The sequence below is a fragment of the Vidua chalybeata genome, chromosome 1 (genome assembly GCF_026979565.1).
Source record: "Vidua chalybeata isolate OUT-0048 chromosome 1, bVidCha1 merged haplotype, whole genome shotgun sequence".
Lineage (NCBI taxonomy): Eukaryota > Metazoa > Chordata > Aves > Passeriformes > Viduidae > Vidua > Vidua chalybeata.
In genome coordinates this window covers 131,110,011-131,136,231 of record NC_071530.1, presented here as the reverse complement: position 1 = coordinate 131,136,231, position 26,221 = coordinate 131,110,011, and the positions used below count along the sequence as shown (strand labels likewise).

The following is a 26,221-nucleotide window of genomic DNA, read 5'->3' as shown; positions in this document are numbered from 1 at the left end:
TATCACAACTGGATATCACAACTGGAAACTCAGAGAGTATCATGTTTATTACTTACTGAACTGGCTGTTCCAGCAATCCTTTAGCTTCTGAAAGATATTAAATGGCAGACACAGCACAAATAATGAAGCCTTTCACATGATAATATGGGAACAGAAGGGCTGTGGTGGCTTTCAGAGCAGTACAGCAATTTTGTGATCTATCTTCAGTTGCACGTTGTCTTTCATTCATGTACGCTTTTCCTAGCCTGAGATATGCTTTTTCTCCTCTGAGCGTTGCTGTATGTGGTAACCCTGGTTCATTCGAAATTGCCTGCTGAATTAAGATTCACTCTGATTTGAGATGTTTGCAATGTAATTTTCCTTTTTACTGCATTTCCCCTCATTTTTTTAATTTAATATAAGCATGTGTGAGTATGAACCCTCATGAGACAGTTTTGCCATGCTGTAGCTGCATGGTGTTGCTGTACTTTCATCTCATCTCCCTGAATGGATCCATGTGATATTTGACCTCCTTAGGATATCGTACTCTGCTCTTAATCTTTAGGGGTCTGTCCAGCCCTGGCTTTGGAAGCATGGTGCTATCACCATGCTAAGCAGAGCTCATGAACACCTGTCAGCCTGGAGCAGGCAGTGCAGTATATATGCCAACAGCAGCGCTCAGGTGAAACATGTGGCCATTGCCATCAGATGACCTCAGCCACGAGGGTAAGGTTTGAGCCCAGCCTGCTGCCTTGATCGTACACGTGCACTGCTTTTTATTGTGTGCAGACCACGAGGTTGCTTAACTTAGGCACAGAGGAATGTCACAGCATAAGGATTTTAAGCTAAAAGATGGTAGATTTAGACTAGATACTAGAAGCTTTTCACAATGAGGGTGGTGAGGCACCAGAACAGTTTGCACAGGGAAATTGTGGATGCCCCATTCCTGGAAATGTTCAAGGTTGAATGGGGCTTTGACCAACATGGTAGAAGGTGTCCTTGCCCATGGCAGACAGGTTGGAATTAAATTATATTTAAGCTCCGTTACAACCCAAACCATTCTGTAATTCTGTCTTGGTTTGGAAAGACAAGTCTCTGCTAAGGAAGGCAGGAACCTCCCCTGAAACAGAAAAAAAAAAAAAAAAAAAAAAAAAAAAAAAAAAAAAAAAGAAAAAATAGACCCCTTCCCTCCAAATTGTTATAAATTTGAAATTAAGGGGGGCTCTCAGGCAAAAATATGGGAGTAAGAATAACAGTTCTTTATTAGGGAAGAAAATAAAAAGATAACATAAACAATGCCGTGAACCAAAACAACACTGACAAAGTCAGAATACAACCTGATACCCTGTTAGTCAGGGTGTTGGTAGCAGTTCAACTGGGAATTATGGCTGCAGTTCTCCTGGAGTATCAGGTGTGGTTCTGTTGGAGCAGTGATCCTGTAGAAAAGGGGTGTAGTCTTCCTGCAGTAGAAGAGGCAGCTGTTCCTCTGGGAAATCCAGTGTAGGAAAAGCCATGCTGGTGTTACAGAAATTCAAGGTTATATCCAGGTGGAAATGCTTGGCTCCTCCCTCTGGGCAGAGCATCTCACAATGGGATGCTGCAACTTTTATCAGTCATGCAGTGACATTCAATAGGCCATTAACAGCAGATCTCTCTTTGGGGGCGGGGTGTGGAAATAGAAATCTTATGTGTGCCACAGTGATATCTGACCAAGCTATCTGACCAAGCTCATAGGTACCTGGTGAAGCAACCACTGTGGTGCAAAAGCACTTCTGTTCTGGGGAGGACACCCATGATGCAGGGCATTGGAAAACCCACTGCTGGAGATTTGATTCACAGCCTCTAGAGGCACTCAGGTCATCATCAGTACCCACACATGGGTCTGATTTAGCACATTATTTTAGATGACCAATGGAACACATGACCTCATCCTCTGCTCACCAGCTGCATTCAAGAGCTGGATGGAGACCTGCTTGTAGTCTGGCTAAAGATCAGTGGTGTTTTCTCCGTGGTGTGCTGGTTGCCTACTGAGTCCTGTGCAAGGTTTCTGACCCCCAGCTGAAAACTGGGAGGAAGGAGCTGCAAGGAGTTGCATCCAGAGATGCAGCCATAATGATAGGATCAGCCTCTGGAACAAGAAGAGCCACAGAGAGACTGAATTCTCAGCTGGGAGTAGTGGGGATTTGTTACAATTACTAGTGTAAGTGCAATAAAACGATGGGGTAAATGAGGGGGCAGTTTCTGTTTTCTATTCCCTTCTGTCTCCTTTTTCTTAAACACTTCGTGACAAGGCTGACAAGGCCACTTCTCCACCTCCTCACAAGGGAGCATGTTGTCATTTAAAAAGTACAAGTCTTAGGGAGCAAGAAAACAGTTTTGATTTAGTTGCTGTTTTTTGAAACTGCTGTGTGGGCAGGATGAAGTGGTCAAACTTTGGGCAAGATCAGTGCTCAGTATTTGATGCTACAGCATTAAGGTGTAAGGAAGGAAAACCCATCCCCTCTGCTTCTGCAAGGCCTGGGTGGTGTCCATGTGACAGCATTTCCCCAGAGTGGAAGGAGGCTGCTGTGTCCCTGTAACAGTGAGTGCTGATCTCAGCAGGGACATCCGTGCTGAGGTGTCACATCACACACTTCCCACTGGCTCCAGCGAGGTGTGTTCCCAGAGCATGAAAAACACAGTGTGTGTGGGAGAGCCCAGAACATGCTGCTGGATCCCAGCGGAGGATCCTGGGGAGAGGATGCAAGAGGGGAAGGACCTCCAGTGGCCATGCACCAGAGGCTGTGGGCTAAAATCTTGAGTAATGCTTCTCACTGAATGCTTCTTGTACGCAAGCTGTGGCACTGATGCTGTAATAGTTAGCAGAGGGAGCCCTCTCACTTCTTGCTTTCTTGTCTCTAATTCCCCTTGGACCCATCAGTCATGTCTTGGTGACACCTGGCAGGCAGCCAAGCAGTTCTCTCAGAGCAGTTCTGTTGTCTGCTTCTCCTGCCGATTCCAAGCCCCTGCAGAAACATAGGGGCTGGAAACAGTTGGATTCTGCTGCTTGGCTTAAATATTATATTTGATTTATAATAAGGCTGTTGTTTCTTCACACTTTTGGGGATGCCTTTGCTTAGTCTGGAACTATCTAGCCACAACAACAATCCCCCCTCCAAGTGCTTTTGGGACAACATGTTGCTCTTTATAAATGTTGAGGGGTAACAGTCTCTGTGGCTGGTAGGCACTGCCTGTTCAGAGTTGCCCAGGGACCTTCTTGGGTAAGTCTCATGAAACATGAGGCTGTAAGCACAGAGTTGGATGATGCTTTACAGCCTGGAAACAGTTGTTATGCTGGGTTGTATTACCATGCCCTTGTTTATAAAAACTGATGATATGTTTGTCTTCTCTACAAGCTAATGGGACTCCTCACAGCACTACAGAAGTGACCTTGAATGGGTTTTTAATACACTTAGGATGGCTTGCAATGTGTTAGAACATTTTGAGAGTGGACAGGGAGCTCTATCAAGTCTGTGTTGTTTGACCTTGCTGAAATGGCATCTTTAAATGACTTCTTTCCAAAATAATGAATCCTGCTTGAGTGTTTTTAATTTCTTGGCTTCATAGAAAGCTTGCAAATCTTACTGAAATTTAGACAGTCTGATTAGGAGATTATTTAATGAAATAACACAATACATTAAAGAAATTTTCAGGAGACCTATGTTCCTGGCTGCCCTGTCAAATAGTGGATATGTTAGCACTTAAGATAATTGCGTTCCAATAGGAATGGTTTGATTACTGATGGTTTTCCCTTTGGATAATGTAAAAACTAGGTCCTTTTTCGGGGGAAAAAGCCCTGTCTGGGGTTTTCAACTGAAACCCTGTCTGTGGTTTTCAACTGCCTAGTTTTGTCTTTCATGACATTTAAGAAAGTGTTCTACTGAAGGACAGCAAAACCAGCAAGCCTTTAAATTCCCACTTATTTACTACTTAAGCCCTATGCAGAGGTACGCACAACCCCCCTTAAGCAGCTATGCAGAGGTATTTCTTATCACTTTACTTACTGCAGCATGAACTCAGTGACTGAGAAGTACAATAATTTGGTTTTGATTGGGTCATAATGTGCTATCAGAAAACCACCATTATATTGTTCTTCTTAAACTAATAAATATTTTTGTATTTCTTTGCTTTGTGATTTGCAGACTCAGCTGTTTGGAGTTTTACTTGCTGCTGCTTCAAATTTCATCATCAGTGTCTCTTTGAATATACAGGTATGATATGGTTTGTCTTTATTCAGTGTTGTTTATATTTAGCAAGTGCTTACATTGCTGTTTAGTTTTGATGAAGTTCAAAATGCAACTTTTGTTGCATTTAATAAACCTTCTCTCTTTCATTAACTGTAATCTAGCAGTGCCCTGCTATCGTTGCTAGGAGTTGGGGGTTGTTGGGAGCTCTCAGCCTGTTCTGTGCTGTGATTGTCATACAGGAATAGAAGAAACATTCATAACTCCTTCTCCTTTTAAAGTGCCAGAAAGAAATACCAGCTGTGAGTCACTTGTGGTCCCAGTGAACCTGGGAGTGAGGAAGGGTACTATAACAGACAGTATCAAAAGCTTTGCTGAAGTCCAAGAAAATTACATTAACTGGCTTTCCTAGGTCAGCTAGGTGGGTTACCCTGTTACAGAAGGCAGTCAGGTTTGACAAGCAGAACTTTCTCCTCATGAAGCTGTGCTGGCTGTGACCGATGACTGCGTTGACCTTGAGGTGTTTTTCAATACCTCCCAGAATAATCTTTTCCATGATTTTACTGGCACTGAATTGAGACTGACAGGTCTCAATTCTGATTCCCGTCTGACTGGCAGGAATTTTTCAGGGTTCTCCTTCTTGCCCTTCTTGAAATCAGGACAATGCTCACCAGCTTCCAGTCAGGTGGGACCTCTCCAGATTCCCAGTTCAAAAATCAAGAGAGATTTTGCAATTACATCAGCTCATTCTTTGAGGATTCTTGGATGAATCCCATCAGGCTCTATAGATTTGTAGGGATCCAGCTGGAGGAGTAGATCCTGCACAAGTTCAGGGTCAGCTGGGATTTGATCATTCTCACAGCCATTGTCCTCCATCTTAGAGCACTGAGACCTCCTTGGTCCATCATCTCTGTTGAAGACAGAGGTAAAGGATGCATTAAACACCTCTGCCTTGTCCATTCCCTGTTTGTGAGGTGCCCATCCTCATCCTGTAACAGGCTGATGCTATTTCTATGCTGCCTTTTTGCTATTACAAATCTGAAAAATCTGTTTTTATTGTCCTCCACATTTCTGTCCATCTTCAATTTGAGCTTTGGCCACACGAATTTTCTCCCTACAGTGGCAAGCTGCATCTCTGTATTCTTTCAGGTCACTTGACCTTGCTTCCACTGGGCACACACCTTCCTTTTTTGCCTTAGACCTGAAAGAAGATCCCTGTTCAGCCAAGCCAGCCTTCTGCTTGACTTCTGACACTGGGGAATTGCTGCTCCTGTGCTCTTAGGTGATGATGTTTAAAAAGTTACCAGCAATGACAGACCCCAGCACTACTGAAACATTTCCTAGAGGACTTTTCTAACTAGTTCCTGAGCAGCCTGAAGTCTGCTCTCCTCATGTCCAGAGCTGAGGTTTTCCTGCACTTTTCCGCCTGTCAACAAAAATTTTAAACTCAAACATTTCATGGTCTCTGTGGCCAAGATGGCGCCAGTCACCATGTCACTCACGAGAGTTGACAAGCAGCAGATCAAGGAGGGCATCTTTCTCAGTCAGCTCTCTGAGGACCTGTTCCATAAATGCATACAGACATAAAGGTTTTTACAATATTGGACCCCAAAACAACTTTGGCCAGTTTAGTTTTTCTTCTGCAATTAAGATAAAATAATCCGAGTAAACACTATTTAAAATTATAAAAATAAAGGGAGGTGTTGCCCTTACAACTCTGGTAAAGCATTGTAGGATGCCAATTATAAAATCCTTTCTGTTTTAATAATTAAAATATATACTCAGTAGAAAGTTACATTTTTCGTTATAATCTGTATCTTGTAGGCTTCATTGTATTTTGAGGTCTTTTAACAAAAGTTTTTAAAGCACAGAAGACATTTTTGTGTAAATTGTCCAGAAGTGTTTTTGCTAGCTAGTATTTTAGGAGTTGTACAGGTCTCATATAAAGCTACTTACTGCTTTTTCTGTAAAGGATGAAATAGAAAGGTGTGGAATATGAAAGCTTCTGTTCATAGTAACCCAATTTATTAAAGCTAGAAGGCTCTTCAGTGATTCCCTTCTATTTAAACATCATTAGCTGGAAAATCCCATAGAAAGAAACCTGTTTAGCCAGAGGAGGTAGGCAAGTTGAGATGACTGCTGCCTTTCCAACATGAGTTCCAGCCTGCGGGTAGTTACAGTGCTAGGATAGGCTCTGGGAAAACCTCTGAAGTGGAAGGGTGAAAGTGAAGTGAAGAAAAGTGAAGGTGAAGTGGAAATTGAGCCTAGCCATAATAATGAGGTTGCTCAGATTTCATATCTTTTGTCTGCTGAGGGTACTGCATGCCAAAGTAGATGCTTTGCAAGGGGGTGTACCAAGGCATACAAGCAGAATTCTATTGACTTGTGATCACAATGGCCCTTACTGGATTTGAACTATCAGCTTTTTATATGCTGATTAGGGAAACCCAATGGCTCTCTTTGCCATTTGACAGAAAATTTAAACTGAATTGTTTTTATCCTTTAAATTAGGTCTTCATTTAGTAACCATATCTTCTAAATATGAATAATGACTTTCCCTAGATCTCAGCATTTATTTTCACACTCCTATTAACTGGACAGGCCAGTTTTTTTTGTTCTGTCCCTTTCTGACCATGTAGTCCGTTATCCTGCTTCTCTTCCCTCTAGCAGGTTGTCTGCTAAAGAACAGCTCATCATTTGCAATGTATTTCAGCTGAATTATAAACAGCCTCCACCTAAATACCATTTGCACACATCACTGTGTAAAGAAGACAGATATCTGGAGAAAGAAGGCTGTAGGGGGTTGCTGAGCTCACCTTCCTGTGTTTGCTGCACATCTTTTCAATCTCACTGTGCCTTCAAAAGTTAATCCTACAAGAATCTGGGGTGCAAATACATCTCAGGATTCAGTTAAGAAATTATCCTCTTTAATTTTTGGCAGAAACTTGGCTTCTTGAATAATAATTTGAATATTATTTAATATTAACTTAATTTGTATCTTTATTGAGCTTTATTTATTTCTTTGTTTATATAAATAGAACAACCATTTTGGATGGTTTTTTTTTCCTTTTGCTCTTTTTCTCCTTGGAGGGCTAAACTTCCTCCTAGAATTTAATCTCCTGAACACGTTCCACAGCGTGAAGCTGCAGTAATGTGCTGCATCTTCTCAATAAGAGCACTGACTAAGGCTATGGGGTATTACAGACATTGCTGTTTGTCCCATGCTCTGTCAAGTAGCCTACAGAGAAGGATGGGAGTATGAGGAAAATCCTTTACAACTTCTCTGGGCTCTGCAGGGGCACTTCTAAAATCAAATATCAAGTGATGGAGAAAAAAAAATTTCTTTTACCACCATTTGTACTGTAATAACTGTATCATTTAATTTCCACCTTTTTTGACCCATGTGCAGAAAGACTGGAGAGTAATTTGAGAAAGGAAATTATTATCTGCAGAATTAATTTGGTAAACATTGCATCATTCCCAGTTATGACACTTTCTTGATGGAGACTGCCTGGACTCTGTTTCAGAGGATCAGTATGATGAAAGAAAAAATTGTCTTGCTATATACACATTCTTGCTGTACAGCCAGAGAAAAAAACAATTACAACTTGTGCCAATGATACCTTCTTCATGTAACAGGAAATGTTGATGAAGTCTTACTTGAGTATATGTTAAAACTGTGACAACTGTTTTTTCTTTAGAAAATAAAGCTTTACTTATGATCTCCTTCTAAGGTCAAACAGAAGGCTGTAGCCAAATCATAAATTCTATTTAATTAATTTAGAGTCCTCCCTACAGAAGATGTGATTAAGTGTTGCCTTTTTCATTTTGAAAGTGTATTTGTGGTGAGGATAGGTTTCACAGACAGGAACACCCTGTTGTCTGTTCCCCCGTCCCAGTTTGTTGCCACAGTTCTGATTCTGCCCTGTCTCCTGCCTTTGAGTGTTTCCAGATTCAGAGCACAACTGCTGAGCTTTGCTTTGAGACAGGAGCAAATATGTGCAGTGATAGCTAGGAAGCACTAGCTAGTATTCACTTAGCATTTTTCAGGTTTATTCAGAGGCCTAATTTTTCAGCTCTTTCTGCCATGGCTAAGAAAGCACATCTGAAGCAGCACTGAGTTAACACAAAGCTCTGCAACAAAAAGCTCAAAGTCCTGTTTAAAAAGAAAACCTCAATACACCTGGAATTTGATGTTGACAGCCCCCTTAATTATTCCACTTTTGTCAGACGTAGAACACAATGGAAGTCTTTCTACTCATGCCTGTTCCTAATAATTAATTTTCTAGAAATGCGCTCATCTCCGACTGGTTTGCCAAGCAGAGCAGAAGCCCTGCTACACGAGCAAGCTTTGGTGGTGTGGGATTACCCTCCTGGGGCTCGGAGAGGTTGGCAATTTCACAGCCTATGGATTCGCCCCCATTGCTCTTGTCGCTCCACTGGGATGTGTTTCTGTTATAGGTGAGACCATTTGCCATTTCTTGCTCGGGTATGTGCTTTAATCAAATGCTTGCTTCTGGCTAGAAGAATAATACCACAGAAACTGCAGCAGGAACACAAGAGGAAAATGTTAACATTGTGGTTTGAAAAGAAATTATTCATATAATTACATGAGCTGACAGTTTGACAAAAACTGTTAGCTTAAAACAAAGACTCTTCTAATATATTTCTTTTTCCATGATTTTGTCTTTTGTGTCACTGTGCTCTGCTAGCTTCTGCCCAGTGCTGTAGGTGTTGCCAGCTCTGCAAGCCCCCAAAGAGGGGGACTGGCATCCTGCTGCATGCTCAGAGCTGTGCTCTGATTCTGAGTACTTACAACACATTTTCTGTGTTACCATCACTCCAAGTGGTTTCTGCTGCCCGTTCACTGCCCATCACCATGATTCATGTTGATCAAGTGGACAAACTTGCTTGACACTCTGTAGTGTGTGACAGAAAGGGCCTAGAAATTTCCAGAAATGTTTCGTACATTTATGGACATTATCAAACATGTTCATTTGTTCCTTTATGTACAGATTAATTGGACTTTAGCTGAAGTGATATGATCTCACTCTTTACTTCATGTGGGTTTTTTTGTTATTAAGGTGCTCAGGTATGAGATGTCTGTTTCTTTGACAAAGTAACACACGTTTAAAAATATGTCTTTATGTTGTGCTAGTGTAAAGCAGGGTAGACAGGGCAATATTGTACAGAAGCTGCAAAAACAGGAATAAAGGTTGCAGCTGCAGCTACATCCCTTAACCTGGTCACTTCACATCCACAGTTGAAACATCCAGGACTGACAGATCGCAACAATTTTGTATATGCTGGTGCTCATTTACTTGCTATTGGCAAGTGATAACATTGCAAGGTCTCCAGCTACCATTTGCATGCTTGGAAGTGACATTGCAGTGAGTGATTCTCCATGGGAAGGTAGAAAAGATGAAATACCTTCCCAGTGGACTACCTAGCTGTACTGGAAGGAAGCAACTAACAATATGTAGGTGCAATTTAGCAGAGAAAGAGGGGGAAGGAAACTGCAGGCAATTTACTGCAGCCTTCAATGTTAAACTATTGCAGAATTTCAGCTATAAAGCCATGTTCAGCATAGTAGGAAAGATTTCTCAAAGTAAGGAATGACATATTACCTGAGATGAAAATGTAAATTAACATGACATATCCCAGTGTGATTTTGGTGGCAGTAGTAATATCAGTAACAATTGTAGGCATTGTCAGACATCTCTGAACATCAAAGGATATTGGCTAATCTCATTTGTTGTCCAAACAGAATAAAATGCAAATATAGAAAATTAGAAAGAAAAAGCAAAAAGCAGTGAGTAGAAAGAAAAATCTCAATATTTATTAAACTGAAAAAGATGAGATCACATTTAGGGTTGATTTTTATCTGAGCAGATTCCTTCTTTGCTTTTGCAAAAGAAGAAATGTTGCATCTGGTGATTCCTTCATTCTCCACTTCCCTTACTTACAACAAATACTAAGAAACTATTTTCCTAACTGTTATGTCTTACCAAAATTCTTATCCACTTTTATTTTTTTAAACTGTCCCAGAATGCTTATTCTGGAAGATCCTAGAAAGCACTTTAATATCTTATATTCCATTCCCATAAATCAGCTGACAGTATCCATTTCATAGCCCAAACAATAGAAATATCTGAAATTTTATTTAGTCTAGCAAACATTCCCTTAAGGAAGAGCAAGTAAAAATCATGAAGACAGACAATTACAACAATAACTTCCCAGTAACACTTCCTACTACAAGATACTTTCCTGTCTTCTGAAATTAAAGCCAGAGAGAGATCATCCTTTCAATTTCAAGAGTTCATCATTTAGGGCAATTACAAACTGCCCAAGTCACATGTGCATCATCTGCTAACAACTGGGCCAAGGGTAGTTTAGGCAGCAGGTTTTCCAATTTAAAAGATCAAGAAATATTTTTCTCATTAAGTTGTGACCACTTTTAAGTGGTGGAGGGTGGCCTTTGCAGAGTCTAGCTTACAGGTGTTTTTGAGGCATTGTTGAATGTGTGTCTTTCATAAATTAATTTTTTTAATAAACAAATTAAGTACTTGATAACGAACTCCAAATGCATACCTGAACCCTAAGTCCAACCTTCTGAGAAGCATTCTGTTCCCAAATTCGGTGTCAACATGTCCCATATGGTAAGGGCTGACTCTCACTGACATTGGAAATGCAGTACATATGGTGTGCTGAGGGGAAATGCGCTTTGCAGAATGTCCAGTCATCTAGGGGATTCTCTGCAGGTCTCCATGACTCTGGGTTTGCAAGGAGAGTTTCCTTTGCTTGGAAACCAGGGTTTGGAGGAGGATAAGACAGACTGGAGTCTCTGCCCAGAATTGATTTGGGCTGTACCCATCATATATCTCCAGACTTCTGAGATGAGAAGCATCTTAAAATAGATGGAGCCAACATCTATTATGCTCTGCTACCACATTTAACTGCATCCAACTGGATTTTGCACTCAACCCGGTATTAATTAAATAGTGAGAACTTTGTGCCTTTTTCTACTGAGCTGGATTGTTCCAGTGTCTTGTTTTAAAAAGAATACAGCACCAAAGATTATGAATTGGCATGATGCCAAGAGATTCTTTTTTTCTTATAATTAAGCTAGAAAAATGATATATTTTTCTTCTTACACAGTGGAAGTATTTCTGTGTGTGGTTGCAATGATGCAAGCTCTACATCTGTTCAGGGTTTTAAATAGTTTGAGAAGACAGCAGTTGTTTTCTTCAAGAGGAGAAATTAGTAAATTTTTAATTTAAAGTGGAGGAGTAATACATGTTTGATGTGATCATTAAGAAACTTTCTATACTTAAAAAGTAAAACTCATGTTTTACATGTAGCTTGGGTAATTTTAGGTTGCAGTGGTTTTTTGCTCATCATCTTGCTTTTGCCTGTAGAAATGACTTGGGGATGGAAAAGTTGAGGAAAGGTCAGTGGCATTTCAGACCATTTCTTCTGCAGTGTTCATCATTCTGTGGGGAGTTGTTTTACACTTGCCTCACCTAGCCTGGCATTGTTAAGATCCCTTTGCATTTCATATGCTTCTTGTAAACAGCAGTGGGGGGCTTCAGACTTAGGAAAGTTATATTCCTGAAGTACTTTAGGAAGATTCTCTGTAGAAATGGATTTCTCCCACTCACTGTAACGTAACATCTTTGTGGCCCAAGAACTTGGAATTCTGAGGACTCTGTTACTAACAATATCTAGGAAACATTCACCAAACTTTTCTTTAAAATAATTTATTTGTACTTGTCTAGAAGATGAAAAAAAAAAAAGGATTTTCAGGGTTTTTCCTTCTCTTTGCAGTATGTACATGTATTCTATGTATTCCATAGAATTCTGGAATCCTATAATTCAGGTTCCAGAATTAAGCACACCTTAATGGTCTCTCTTTTGAGCAGTTTCTCAGATGGGGAAAATTCTTTCATGTTTTGTTCACCACTTTTCCAGTACTAATCTTTGATCATGTTAGAAATGTTACAGGTTCAGTGTGCAAGACAGCTGTCAAGAGGTATCTGTAATGACTTCCTTTGTATTCAGTGGAGCATTAATATCCATCATATAAACCAAGAACAGGTTTTGGAAGTCAATTAGATGTAATGAATTTGTTCCCAGGTGTCATTTGTGCTGCAGAAATTAAATGCACTAAGTAACTCATAATCTCTCCAGATTTTCCTGACTATTGTGGCAGACCATAATAGCTTGTGTTTGGGATGGATTGAAGCATCTTCAAGTTTTTCAGTCCTGAGAGGGTCCTGAATCACTTCAGCTTGGAAGATGGGCTGAGGGTCTGTTCATATAAAGCATACTTTGAGGTTACATCTTGGAATGTTACTGCCAGCAACTGCATTCCCGTAACTTGAGCCCTGCTCAACTGATTTAGGGCAAAATCAACTGGGTGAACTCAAACTGCTTGATTAGATGGAAGCACACCCTTAAGTTGTACAAAAGAGAGTAAATGCTTGGTCTCAAAGTGAAATATTGTTGCACAAACTGAGAGAGGTGCAATAGTCTTTGAATCATATCTAGTTCTCTTCCCTTGGTATTTCATCCAGACCACTGGTAAAGTGCTCTTCTGCATGGGTGAGTTTAACTGCCTTTACCTGACTGAATCTGTTAAGATTAAGTGAATGAACATTTAAAACAAATATGAAATTTTGTGGATTTTTTTTTGAAAACTGTTGGAGAAGACAGTAGTGTAAGCAGCCTATGCATTTATGAGGAAAGCACTAATCTTTTTAAATAGTGCATAAAGCTCATCTAGGAATCAAAAAGAGGAAAAGAAAGAATATAATAATATTTGAAGTTATGAACAGTTGTTACAAAAACTATTTAGTGTAAGATTTGACAGTAAAAACAAGAGGTAGTATGATCATTCATATTCATAAATGGCTTGAGTAGCAGGAAAACAGCTTAATAGTGAAATAGTGTTGCATAGGAAAAATAAATCATGCACACACACTTGAGTTTTTTATGGCTGGATTGGACAAAATACACAGAATACATGCTATGAATCAGTATGTATTTTCTATCTTTTACTTCTATTGTGTATTATCCCTTTCTTAAAGAAACAAACAAAACCCAATCCTAGCTGCAGCTTTCATGAGCTGGATTCTCACCATTCATTGTCTGCTAGTGGCAGAACCCACACATCACATTGCTCTTTATTTCTATTTGTGCTGGAGAAAACCTACATATGGAGATAATTGTAAATGATCACTCTCCTAAGAGAATGAGCAGCTGACTGAGCTATGTGTAGCACCATTACAGCCCTTCCTCAAGTCACTTAATTGCATATAATAAAAAAAAAAATAATGATTTTTTCAATTTACGTTGAAATTCACGTGCTGTAATGAATACACATTCATTCAATATATGTGAATATATGATCATTCAATATATAATGAATATATTCATTCAATAATGAATGTAAACCAGCCTGGTTTACATGATGAAAATGAGATTTTTAGATAACAATTAAGCTTCTGAACAAATCCTTTTCCCCCCTTTTCCATCCAACAGTTTTTATTAATCCTGATTTTGATGTAGTGTCAAATCATATTTTCCATTTGAGTTTCATGAGCATTAAGAAAGGCTTTGTCATATAGATACAAGCATTTTACAGGACCTATTTACTTCTCAATTTATGGATATTAATACAAGCATGCAATCAAGGCATGAAACAAACTCAAGGATTACATTAGGTTGTGTTGGTTCTGTGATGTTTAATCCTTAACAGATCATCTCACAGATTTTCTGCCCTTCTCTTCATCTAGCAACCATTGTCACTGGGAATGGGAGCTGCATCTCTGCCTACTTCTGGAAGTTTTACCTTAATAATTAGTGAAAAAGCTAAAAAATTATTCTGATTCACCCAAAAGTACACAAGTCTTCTCAGATGACCAGAGATGCCTTGGTGACTTGAAAGCTGATAATCCAGGCCTAGGGCTGTCCGTGTGTTGCACTCCCAAAGACAGTGGTTCAAAACCAGCGAGGCTTCAGAACAGTGATTAATTGCTTGTTTTGTTCCTGAGCTACTGCCAGCTTACTCTTTGACACAATTTTTTGTCTGGGTTTCTGTATTGCTGTATTCTATTGCTAACCAATTAAAAAAAAAAAAAAAAAGAAAAAAACCCCAAAAAACAAGAAGAAAACGATTCCTCGCTTTGACACAGACCTCAATCTCTCTATGTTTTTTTTTTTAAAAAGAAAGCAAACAAAAAAAAAACATAGCAAAGATGTATTCATACTTTTTAGCACAGCAATTGCCCAAGTTTCTCAGTCTATTCACTCACAGACTGAAACATAATGTTCAATAATTTATTTCTCATATCAGTATAATGGTAGAGGAGGAGGAAGCACAGTTTCTGTGGAGGAAAAACAAAAGAACTCTAGCATGAGAAAGGCAAAATTTGGGCTGAGTGTTAAGGAATTAAATTTACACTGTGGTGATGGGGTGAAATCAAGGGGAAGTGGGCTCGGAGGAAAGTATGGAGGTATAACATCACTGGTAGAGAGGAGGAGAGGTAGGAAGATGCAAGACACCTCACCTGTGATCTGAGGGAGGGTGGGAAAGGAGAGGGGAGTCTGGGGAGTTTCAGCAGGTCTGCATTTAAGAGCTGAATTTGGGATACAGTAAGGGCTTATATTCATGTATCTGGTAGGCCTAGTTGTTAACCTCTGGATGCCCACTTGCTCCTGCAAAGAGTTCACAAGTTCTAGGATAGCTCAGGTTAGAAGGAACCTTAGGAAGTGCCTAACCCAACCTCCTGCTTAAAGCAGGATCAGCTCGGAGGCCATCCAGCAGAGAGGAGAGCAGAGAGCCTGTGTTGGCCTTTTGGCATAGTGTATTAAACTGCCTCTTCAGGAGGAGTTAATGCCTTAAGCAACTGAGTGCACCCGAGGCTGTAAGTGGGAGCACAAAGGAGCTAAGGAAGAGGAGCAGAGCTAAGGAGGGCTGTGGATTTCTCACTGGGCTCCTGGGGAACACTTTGGTGTCTGTCATTTGTCTCGCCAGCCAGAAAAGGCTGCAAAGCCAGCAGAAAACTGGCAACACCAGCCTGCATTCCCAGGGCTCCTTTCATACTCCTCCTCCCCATCCCATCTGCAACAAGACAATCAGCTCTTGGATTCTTTGCTTTAATCTGATTCAAGCCTACCTCGAAAATTGAAGAATATGGAAGATTACCCCAAGGTCAAACCTGGGAGCTTAAACCCCAGAAAACTAACAAAAGTAAAATTAAAAGATCACGTTCTCTTGGCCATGCTACCATCACTTGCTTAAAATTTTGTCCTGGAGGTAACAGCCAGAGTTTGTGAGGCTTCTGATCAGTCATGTATGTTTTCCAGCATCTCATCAGGTCTGTGTAACTGTTCTCTGCTTATTCTCTTATATTTACCCCATTTCCTTTTCTTCTTCACTTGAATGCAACTGGAGCATTGGCAGCTTACCTCAGAGACAGTTGTGTTTCGTGTTCCGAATATCTCCCGGGTCTCATTCACCTTGGACTTGTACCTCCCTTCCTACAGCAGCTTTTCCTCTACTCCCAGATGGTCTAGTATGTGTTCTTAAAACCTCTCCTATTTTTAGATTCCTCTACATATTTCTCTACATCATAGAGTATTAATTATACATAGATTCTGTTAAGCTCATGATCTCTGGTGCAATACCAGCTATCTCTGGAGACAGGGCATGCTGCATTTGAATTCATTATTAAAGCAGAGTGAAAAGTTTCATTATCTGGATGCATTCCAGCACAATCTTGTGCCCACTGCCAGCCTCAGAGGTGGTGATCCCTGTAAGTTGACATTTGGGCGTAATTCATCTTACCCCAAATTGGATGCCAACAGTGGAATTGCATTTACTAGACCTCTGCTGAATGCAGAGAGTCCAGATATGGAGTACTCAAAACAAACAAACAAACAAAAAGAACAGCAAAAAAAATCACTGAGGTGTCAGTCCTTTCAGCAGCAGCTCTTTGCTGTGACAGAGACTGTCTAGGTGAGTGGTTTGAGGTGGGATTTGTAAAAGCTATGACAGAAGGAAGACAGAGCAGTAATTAATTCCTGCACTATCTTGGATGCTGTTGCTTCTTTCCTGGTTTTTGTCCCTTCTTTTTTTTCTAAACCTAGGTAGCTCTGCTATTACCAGTGTTGCCTGGATACCATCAGTGTCTTCACTCCAGCAAAGTCATCACTGAAAAGTTGAATAAAGAAAACCATATCAGGCAATTTAATTTCAATGAGGCATTTTCAGTTGAAGATCCTTATATTACTTACTCGTTTGCACAGATCCCCATCATTCTTACTACAGTTTAATTTTATGACTTCTGCTCTATCTGATCTTCTGCTGACTGGAAAACAGAGGCCTGATGCTGAATTCCACTTCTCTGTTTACCTCTTGGTATGAACCTCTCTAGATTTTTCTAGAGTACTTCCACAAGCTAACCACAAATTAAATTTTCCATGAGAACAACAAAGAGGCAAAGATAGTTGTAAAAATGTCGAACTGTTATTTCAAGAATAAACCATGCTGTAGACAAGTAGGGAGCTCTTGTAGCAGCATCCCATGATTCTGTTTCAATGTGTCCCTTCACTGTCCCTCCTGAGCAGTTTTTCTTTGAGCTTTCTCAATGAATCTAACATTGCTGATGCACCTCTCACAGAGGACTTTACTCATTCCTTTTATCCAGCCTCTTTTTCTTTTTAGAGGTAGATGTTGTGTGCTGGAAAATAGAGCCATGTCTCCCAGTCTCATCCATCCTAAGTTCAAAGCCCTTCTTTCCTCTCTAGCACATGTCCACACTGAACTGCTAACTACAAAACCTGCCCTAACCACTGCTGCTGCTCATCTCCCCACTGCTGCCCATCCTGAAGAGACAGGACTAGGAGCTGGCAGAGGTCAGATGCAAGAGCTGAACAAGAGAAAGTGTTTCCCAGAAAACTGGAAATAATTTCTAGGACTCACTTCCAGTTTTCTCCTGCCTCAGAGCAAGTCACTCTGAAAGACCATGGACAGTGCTTCCATACATGTGTGGGGTTTTCTCTGTTTGTCTGCAGAGTCATGACCACGTACTAAATACTAGGTTTTTGCAGTGACTTTCCTCTTCTCAGTTGTACTGCTGTTACTTTGCTTATAAGCCTCTAATACACTGAAGGCTAAAGAAGCAGAATTTTATTGTTCCATGATGCAATTTGCCTCGAGCAAGTCCATACAGTGACTTGGTAGCCAAATGGGGAGTGAAACAGTAAGGTTGATCAGTGCGCAGTTTCCCTGACATTTCCACATATGACTGAATCCTAGCAGTATAAGCAGTGTCCCTGCATGGGAAATAAGAAGGGTATTGCATCTTTTCAACCACGTAAGAGCCTGTGGATATGTCTGAAAGCCAAGTTTTGGTGGCTTGCAGGAATGGACTGCTGGCTGTTTATATCACGGTATGGTGCAACAACAACACCCATGAGAGATATATTTAAACTTGTCCCAGGGCAGGTTTTTGCTATAGCACTTGATATTCTAACAAATATATGTATATATATAAAGGTCTTTTTATATCTATTCTAGGTAGTGCATTTATTTCTGTCTTTTTCCTAAAGAAGACCATGAGGACTGCTGATATATTGGGTAAGTAAGCATTTGCTAATTTAGACATGTGTGCTGCCATATGCTTAGCAAGCTGTAACTCTCATTCAGCCCCCCATCTTCACACTCCCACTTTCCCAAGCAAGTGTTTCAAGGCAGATACTTTCAAAATTGGGGAAAAGTGATAAAAAGAGAGAGAATCTTCAGTGCATGAAGAAAAGACTGTATTCCCAAATCCTCTGCTCTTACAACCATAACTCATTCCTTATGTGTCCTTATTGCTCAAATTTATTTTAATTTTCTATTTTTGCCTCTGAGGTTGTCTTTAGTATTATCTTCATGAGTACGACACAGAATTAATAAAATCAGGGAAGTTATCGAGTTACTTATTGAAATATAAGATTTTTTTTTCTTACTGCATAGCTATTGCACAAAAATTCAAGCTCAATTTAAAGTCATAACTTCCCTTTGGTTTTAGTTTTATCACTTCAAAGAACAAATAATCATATTGTCAAGTGTTCAGTTGGGAAATGTGGTCTTCACTGTAGAAACCTGTCAACTATTTGTCTGTGTCCAAGATTTTTTTTGCATATCAAAACTGCCCACCTCGAACACAGTAATAGTGAGAAAAAAAGCACATTTCAGGGTTTGGGCTTTACACCAAGCCATCTCAGCTGGGACACTGCACCTGATGCATAGCACCTGATATTTCTGTGGGTTCCTAACATCTAGGCTTGATTGTCCAAACTGTAGTGAGGACAGCTGTTCTCATGAATGTGTTGGAGAGATCTGCTCAGTATCGTTCCAGGAATACTATATATGATTTATTTAGGTTTGGAATCCAAGTTTGCCAGCTCAGCTGCTAAATTCAACCCCCCCCCCCTTTCACTGATCATGTTTCCCTTATGGCCTTAAACACTGTGTGTTGCTTTAACTAGTGTTCAGCTGATTTATTTTATTTCTGTGAGTTTGACTTTGCAAGATGGATTTAACAATGTTGCTACATTCCATAAGAATGAGCTGTATGATGGGAAATATGGTGATGGTTTTGCAAGCACATAAATATAGCACAGTTCTGCTTTTCCAAGGGAGCTGTTTGAGATAGCAGTGCCAACAAATCCCTCCGGATGTGCTTTGTTTTGTATTCCTGAGCCTTGCATTCCACACCAATTTATAGGTTTACCAAGAATGTTAAAGATTACTTGAAGAAAAATTGATTAGCTAATATCTTCCTTAATCCAATACAGTTTATGATCTTAGGATCATTTCACTTCTATCTTGATACTTCAGTGAACATCTGTGTTTGTCACAAGCAGATGTCCACAAGGCAGAACTTGCAGATTTTTATTAAATGCATAATAAGGCAAGTTCGACCTTGAAAAGGGGCCCTGGCAACCTAGTGGCTGAACAGTCTATTGCAAATCATCCTTTTATAAAACAGTTCATAGATCTGCAAATACATCAGGGAGCAGCCAGAATGTTGGCCCTATGACAGCTTCACTTGAGCACTGGACTGGCAGCTGTGTGTTGCATCTGATGCTTCCAGGGCAGGTTGATGGCTGGTGCAGATCTCTGTGGCCACACTGACCTTGGGACAGTCATGTTTGTTTGCACTGGCTAATGACCTAGCTGAATGCACTAGTAGGAAACTTGTCCTTTCAGCTCAGGCTAAGTTTGCATGATGCACCTTGTGCCTGGGAGAAATACAAAGGATTAATTCGCCTTTGGCATACACTTGGATTTAGAATTGACAGTATTTGAAAAAAGCATTGTTGAGTTGGAAGCCTAATTTGCATGGCTTTACTGACAACTTCTTTTCACATTTCCAAAATTCTTTGAGTCTTTAATAAAAATTAGACTAGATAAGACCACAAATGCAAGGCAATGCCATTGCCTAAGTATAGATCTGTTTAAATGGACTTAAATTTTCTTCTAGAAACTATTTTCAAATCAGCTGGAGATCAAGTATGACCACGGTTACCAAATACTGTATTGCCAAAGTAACATGTCCTTTTCTTTAAAGGAGGAACACTGACAATAACAGGGATATACTTGTTGGTGACATTCACTCCAAATGTACCTCAGGAGCTCACAGCAAGACAAGTGCAGAATTACTTAGTGAGCTGGCCTTTCTTGGTATATTCAGTGAGTATCTGGTTCACACTACTCCCTTAATCAGAAAAACTGGGTTACTGGGCTTTTTATAGCATTATAAATTAGTGGTAGAAAAACTGCTCCTGAAGATAAATTGTGTGATTTTTCAAAGGAAAGAAAGTCCCTCATCATCCTACTGAATCCAAACTGAAAATATGCAGCAACAAAAGGTAATTTTAAACTACATTTCAGGGGAAAGTCATAATTGTGCTGAATTAACAAGAGTGGAAAGATTTTGATACTTGGGGAACTTGAAGGAAAACCTAAATATTGGTACTGTTTAAATTTCCTATATATGTGTTCATGCCACCCTGTCTGCCTGTACATCTAAGTTTCAGGGCTCATCTGAAATATGATGCAATTGTACTTTTAAAAATCAGACTATCCATTTCTTGGTCCTGCTTTTAGTCTTTCATATCACTCTGTTTTATTCCCATGTTGTTAAGTCTGGCTGAAAGGAGCTTGGTATGGAGCTGAGATGTGAAGAGGTGGCCTACTTCACTGCCACTTAGGTTAATCTGAACCTGAGATAGAATTCAAATACAAAAATACCATTTTGATTAAAGTATCTGTATACAAACTTCAAACACCATACATCTTCTTTGATGTATTTCATTAACATCAGGAGCAAGACCAGAGTGAGTAGGATGAATTTCTGTCCCTCTTTTCCTCTGGAAAGCTGAAAATATTTTCCTCCAGCTGAATGTAAAAGATGCAATATAGGAGCTTCAGAAGCAGTTACTATTTCCCAGAATAGGGACTCACTCAAGTTAGATTCTTACTGCCCAGGCTTTTCTTAGTAGGAATCTCAGTTAGAAAGCCACTGAGTAGACAGTTTAAGGATGTTAATCTTTTAGCCAACCTGCAGACTTTACATGCATCTAACTATCCATTAACTACTGATTAAACACAAATTATATGCTATCATAAAACATGTTGATCCTCTCTTTCAATTAATTGTGCATTTTAAACTCTCTTTCAATTTTTTTGTGCCCCTTAAAAAATCCTGAAATATGCTGATTCAGCTCAATGGAAAAAATTAATATTCATGCTGTATAAGTCACAACATCTACTTTCAATCAGGCAGTAGAGAGGCTGTTCATGGCAATACCCAAGAGTTTTGGGGTACTCAGTAAGGGTAGCTTCAGCATCTACAAGAGCTTCAAGAAGTTCATGCAATCAGCAGAGTAAGAGGAGGGAGTTCAAAATAGGGATACCAATGCTCTTTCTTTTCTACTGAATATCACCCTCTACCATGCAGTTCCACTTTTAGATGATAAAGTAGCCCGACATTTTAGACACTGATTTTAAATTGTTGATTCACCCATTTGTGTTGAAGTGGTGGAGAGAGAAAACTCCCTACCCACACTCAGTGACACCAGAAATTTCTGTGTCATATACCATTCACAGTTTTTTGAGAACAACAGGTTCCTGGAAAAGGGTTTTTCCCCACCTGAGGACTTTTTTGACTTAACTTCAGGAAAAGTTTTCAAGAATACAATTGAATGCGTAGGAAGACTGTGCTGTATTCTTCCCAGGAGACATTGTGAGGAGGTAGTAGGTAACCTCAGAACTTCATTTCTCCTCTTATCTCTTTTCCCTTCCTCAGCCAGCATCTAATTCTGCATGTATAGCATAGGTTGTAGGGAAGGATGGAGCAAATACAGAGCAAATCTTGACTCAACAATGTATCAAACTTTATGTGTTCCTTCTGTTCCATACGTTCATCTGTGTTGAGCTTCCTCTGACCAAAGAAAGGGGACGAGCAAAAGGCTCCACAAGAGACCGAGATATCAGCCTGATTACCCTGGTATGCTGCTGGAAGATCAAACAAACCCTGCTGTAAACATTCTCTTTGGGCAGGGAACAAGCTGTTCAAAATTGGTTGTAAAATGCCTAGCACAGGTTGGCTGTTGAGATATAAAAAAGTGCAGCAGAAGCTGCAGAATTTCCAGTATAAATATACAATGAGGAGACAGTACAGAAGTATAATGCAGTCCAACAATCTTTCTAAAAGTAGCCCCAAAGTGTGGTCTGCTAAGAAATACAAAGCTCCAATGGTACAAAATGTTCTCTGTGGGTGGTAAATCATCCCCATGTGGCAGTCCACTGGTATATTGTGCAGAAGTAGCCTCTAATTCCCACAAGATAACTTTGAGTCACCTTCTGAGACTCTGCAGTAGCATAATTATGTCTGAGCAAGAATGACTACCCTAGCTTGTTTTTTTCTCTTTTGCTTATGTGTACTTAGAATCTCTACAGAAGACATAAATCATAGATTAAGCTGTTAGGTTTCCCTAAACAGAAGCATAGTAAGAATTGGGTTGTTAATATTTAATCTCTGCAAAATCAGGTTCAAAACATTTCTGCTTTTCTTTTGAAGTGCCTAGAAGACCATCCTGTATATGCCAGAAAAGCATTTGTGGCAGCCAATGTGGTATTTTGTTTTGGTGCCTTCTGGTAGAGCATGGAAAACATGATTATTAAAAAATGTTGATGAAATGTGGGCTTGAGGAGACCTCAGTAGAGATTAGTTGTAACAGCAAAGATGATTGTAAGCAGGTAAAGTTCCTTCATTTCCTCTAAACAGAGTATGTGAAGCTTCCCATTCCTGGACTTCATATTTACCACTACCACAGCTATCAGTGATGAGATTAAGCAATGTTTTGGGTAATTCTCGGGACACAATTTTAGGCAGCAGCTGGGGCACCCCAGCTGTGTGAGGCCCTTTTAGGGTCCATGGAGCCATGGACTCTGCTTGCAGTGCAACTTAATTGTCACAGACATCCCTTGTCTTCTGATTAAAGATGACCTGTAGGTGGGTCACCAAGTGGCAGAGAACCACGGAAGAATAGTTAGGCTGCTGGGCAGCACTGAGAACTAATTGTTTGGATTTCCAGCTGAGTATGTGAAACTTGACAGAGCAGAGTAAACAGCAGCCCTGAAAAGCAAACATCATTTATCTTCCTAGGTTTGGCCACAGCACTGCCATCTTTGGCCCTACACCATGGCTACTCTTGGGGTTTCCCCAGGAGGTAGAAGTGGCGACACATACAGACCTGTGCACCCCTTCCAGAGCTGCTCTCAGGGACTCCAGTGTCCTTTTGATCATTTTGCTTGGCTGTTTCCTTTCAGATGTGTCTTCTTGGTGGGTTGGTTTGTTTTTAAGCAGGAGGAGATCACGGTGGAGCTTCATTGTAACTTTAGCAAGAGAAGAGATGATGAAACAATGAGGACCAACAGAAGGCTGATAGACAGAGCCAGCTATGATGACCTGGTTCAGTCAAAGCTGGTGCTGCTTGGAATTACCTGCCACTCACGGGGTTGGACTGAGGCAGAAGAGGGAGTGGAATGACAGAGCTGCTGTGATGGAACAGTTTGAGTCAGTGACTGTCCCTTGGCTTGTTTTGGGTGATTGTTCTTGCATAGTTTGAAATCTCAGTGATAGGATAGATGATGGTGCTTCCCCCTGCTGTGATTGTCTAGAGGATTGTCGTGGTTTGACACGGAAGTGAATTTCTTCAGAAAGTTGTGGTCAAACCAATCAGTAGTCAGGTTTGCATATTGGCACCTGGAGTAACCACTAAAGGCATAGACATGCCTCTGGGAACACAGAAAGTTAAAAGCAAGAACTCCCAGGGGAACTCTCTTTTTAGTTCCAGTCGCTGGAGAGTGCAGACTCTCCCATGCCCAGCCACAAGCTAGGTGGGCGAGGGCAAGCCATGTGGCCTGAGAGAGGTAGGCCAGGGGCTGAAGGACTGGAACCAGGTGGGCCCCCTGCGGACAAAAGAGTAGAGAGAAACTGAGATGCCTTTGTTCCCCCCCCACCCAAGAAGGAAAGAAACAGAGAGTCTGTTGGCACCTGGAATTTGTTGGCAGAAAAGAAAGAGAAAGAGGGGGGAAGGTGCCCAACCGTGAGAGCTGGAGTTCTGGGCAGAGATTTCAGCTGTCTGGGGAGTCTGAGACTTTTAACCCTTTCCTAGAAAATGAAAGCTTTATAAAATATTACTCCTCCTGTTTTGAAGTAGAAGAGAGACAGTCTAAGATCTGAAATGTTAAAAGAAGAAATTTTTAAGTGAGAGGAGATGGTAGAGTAGCTTGTAGCTGAACTTTTTTTGTTAGCCATAAACTAAACCAAATTCTCCTACAACAGAGACTGCATTTTTAAAGGGATACAGTAGTAAACCAAGAGACCTGTTTCAGCAACTGCAAGCACAAGAATAAACAGAGAAGAGTTAAAGAGAGTGTAGTGATTCCCTCTGTCTTCAAGAAGAAGATAATCTCTGTTCTTGAGACCCTCAGCCCCAGGGGAGGAAGAAAATAGGGGGGACTGTGGTCCCAAAATAAGAAAATGAACTGTTATTTCTTTTAGTCCTTAACAAAGCATCCTTAAAAGAGCTCTATGAGCAGTCTGTCCATACACAGTAGTAAGAACACTGTAACATAAAAAAGAGAGTGTCACACTAGCAGGTTTTCTCCAGGCGGTGCCATGTGTGACATAGAAACACAAGAAGAAGCAATTGTGTTTCCTGGGGTGGGGGGGGGGGGTCTATGGTGCAAGAGAAACTCCTCTCTCCCTTAATAGACTGAGTATTAATTATCTGAAGAGTAGCAACTTAATCAAGAATCCGAGTAGTATCTCACTGTAGTTTATTAAAAATTGGGTGGGGGGAGGAGGAGTGTTTTAGAGAGTCTTCATCCTAAATTTAGTGTGTGTGTCTTTTTATAGTAGAAGTAACTTAATAAAGTTTTTTTTCCTTTATTTCTAAACTTAAATCTGCTCTACTCTGTTCCTGATCATATCTCACAGCATTTATTTTGAGAAAGTGTATTTTCATGTGGGGTGGTAGCATTACACCAGCATCAAACCGTGACAAGGATATAAAATGAATCAATGTAGCTGCCTGCAGCAGGGCTGTCTCATGGGTTTCTGTACAACCTGTGGTAACCACACCAAGGGTCTGGTAAGAGTGATTGGTGCTCAGGTTTGCACAGGTGAGGGAAGCAGAGTTCACAGTGCTGTTACCTGGTGCCATGGCCCAGTCCCAGTCACACCATCCTGTGAACTGGTGTGTCATGGAGGAGGATACCTAGGGCATCTCTGGGACTCCTTTCTTAACATGGGTACCTTTCTGAGTGGGGAATATTTACTTATCACAGGTTTCTCTGTTCTGTTACCAATTGTTCCCTGTCATAATAGCAAATGAAGCTACCTGGTGGCTGTTGTAGCTGCAGGCTGATAATGTGATATTCCCCTCTGGCCCTAAGATGTGTTTGGCAGCGGCACAAAAAGCAAAGCTGCCACCTTTACTTTTCCTTTCAAGTCCCCTCAAAACCCTGTCATGGTTTTCAACAGGGAGGCCAAGATGAACTCACCTGTCTGCAGATCTTGACATTTCTTGTGCCTTGGTTCCTGATTTAGATTTACCCAGTATTGCACTGTTGAATAAAGCTGGAGAGGCTGGCCAAGTTACTTACTATGACACTGAGGCAAAAGCCTCTTTTCTGCCAGCTGGTGGCCAAGTTTTCATCTCTGTATGCAAGACTGGTGGGGAGGGACATCAATCTGGAGGAAGATGAGACCAGTGTTTCACAAGAGATTGTGAAGATTATTCAATTAGGATTAGCCTGGTAATCCAGGAATGTTTTTGTGGGGTTTTTTTTTGGTGTTTTTTTTTTTTTTTTTTAATTAACCCACAGCCAAATGCTTTATTCTATTCAACACATTTGAAAAACAAATAAACATCAACCAAACACCCTCTCCCCCTCAACTTTGTTGTTTTAGTTTTTCTAATCTTGTGATAAATACTTGACATCTTTTAAAGAAAGGTGGTATAAAATCCAAATTTGTGTTCTTCATGTTTTGAAATGCAATTGTCTCCTGGTTGTCTTTGGGAGCAAGGGATCCATGTGAAGGTAACTAAAAATTGAATTAAAGTATAATTATGTTCTGTTAATATTTTTAAACACTACTGAATTGGGGAGGGTATAAATGTGGCAGAGAATTTTAGTAATTGGGCAGAGCTGACAGCTTTCCTGCTGTAATCACTCTCCAAATTGAGAAATGGGCTACTTACATTATATAACCATCACTGGTAACTGTTCAATCGCCTCTTTGGGAATTTCATCAGCACAACACCCGGGTACTTTTGAGTCTAGTGCTGCCTTATGGTGGCTGTTGGTTTAAGAGTGAAGTGGCATTATAAAACATAAAAATAGTATGCTGGTGACAAAATCAATGAGATTAACAGATGCTTCTATG

General features: G+C 40.4%; 1 protein-coding gene across 1 annotated transcript in view; it reads left to right on the top strand.

Moving 5' to 3' along the window:
- NIPAL2 (NIPA like domain containing 2) overlaps positions 1–26,221 on the top strand; it is a 51,800-nt gene that overhangs the window by 14,067 nt on the left and 11,512 nt on the right. Inside the window, 4 exon segments of the mRNA XM_053956971.1 lie at positions 4,161–4,229; positions 8,492–8,663; positions 17,788–17,847; positions 19,829–19,950. Of these exon segments, the coding sequence (XP_053812946.1) occupies positions 4,161–4,229; positions 8,492–8,663; positions 17,788–17,847; positions 19,829–19,950 (423 nt within the window).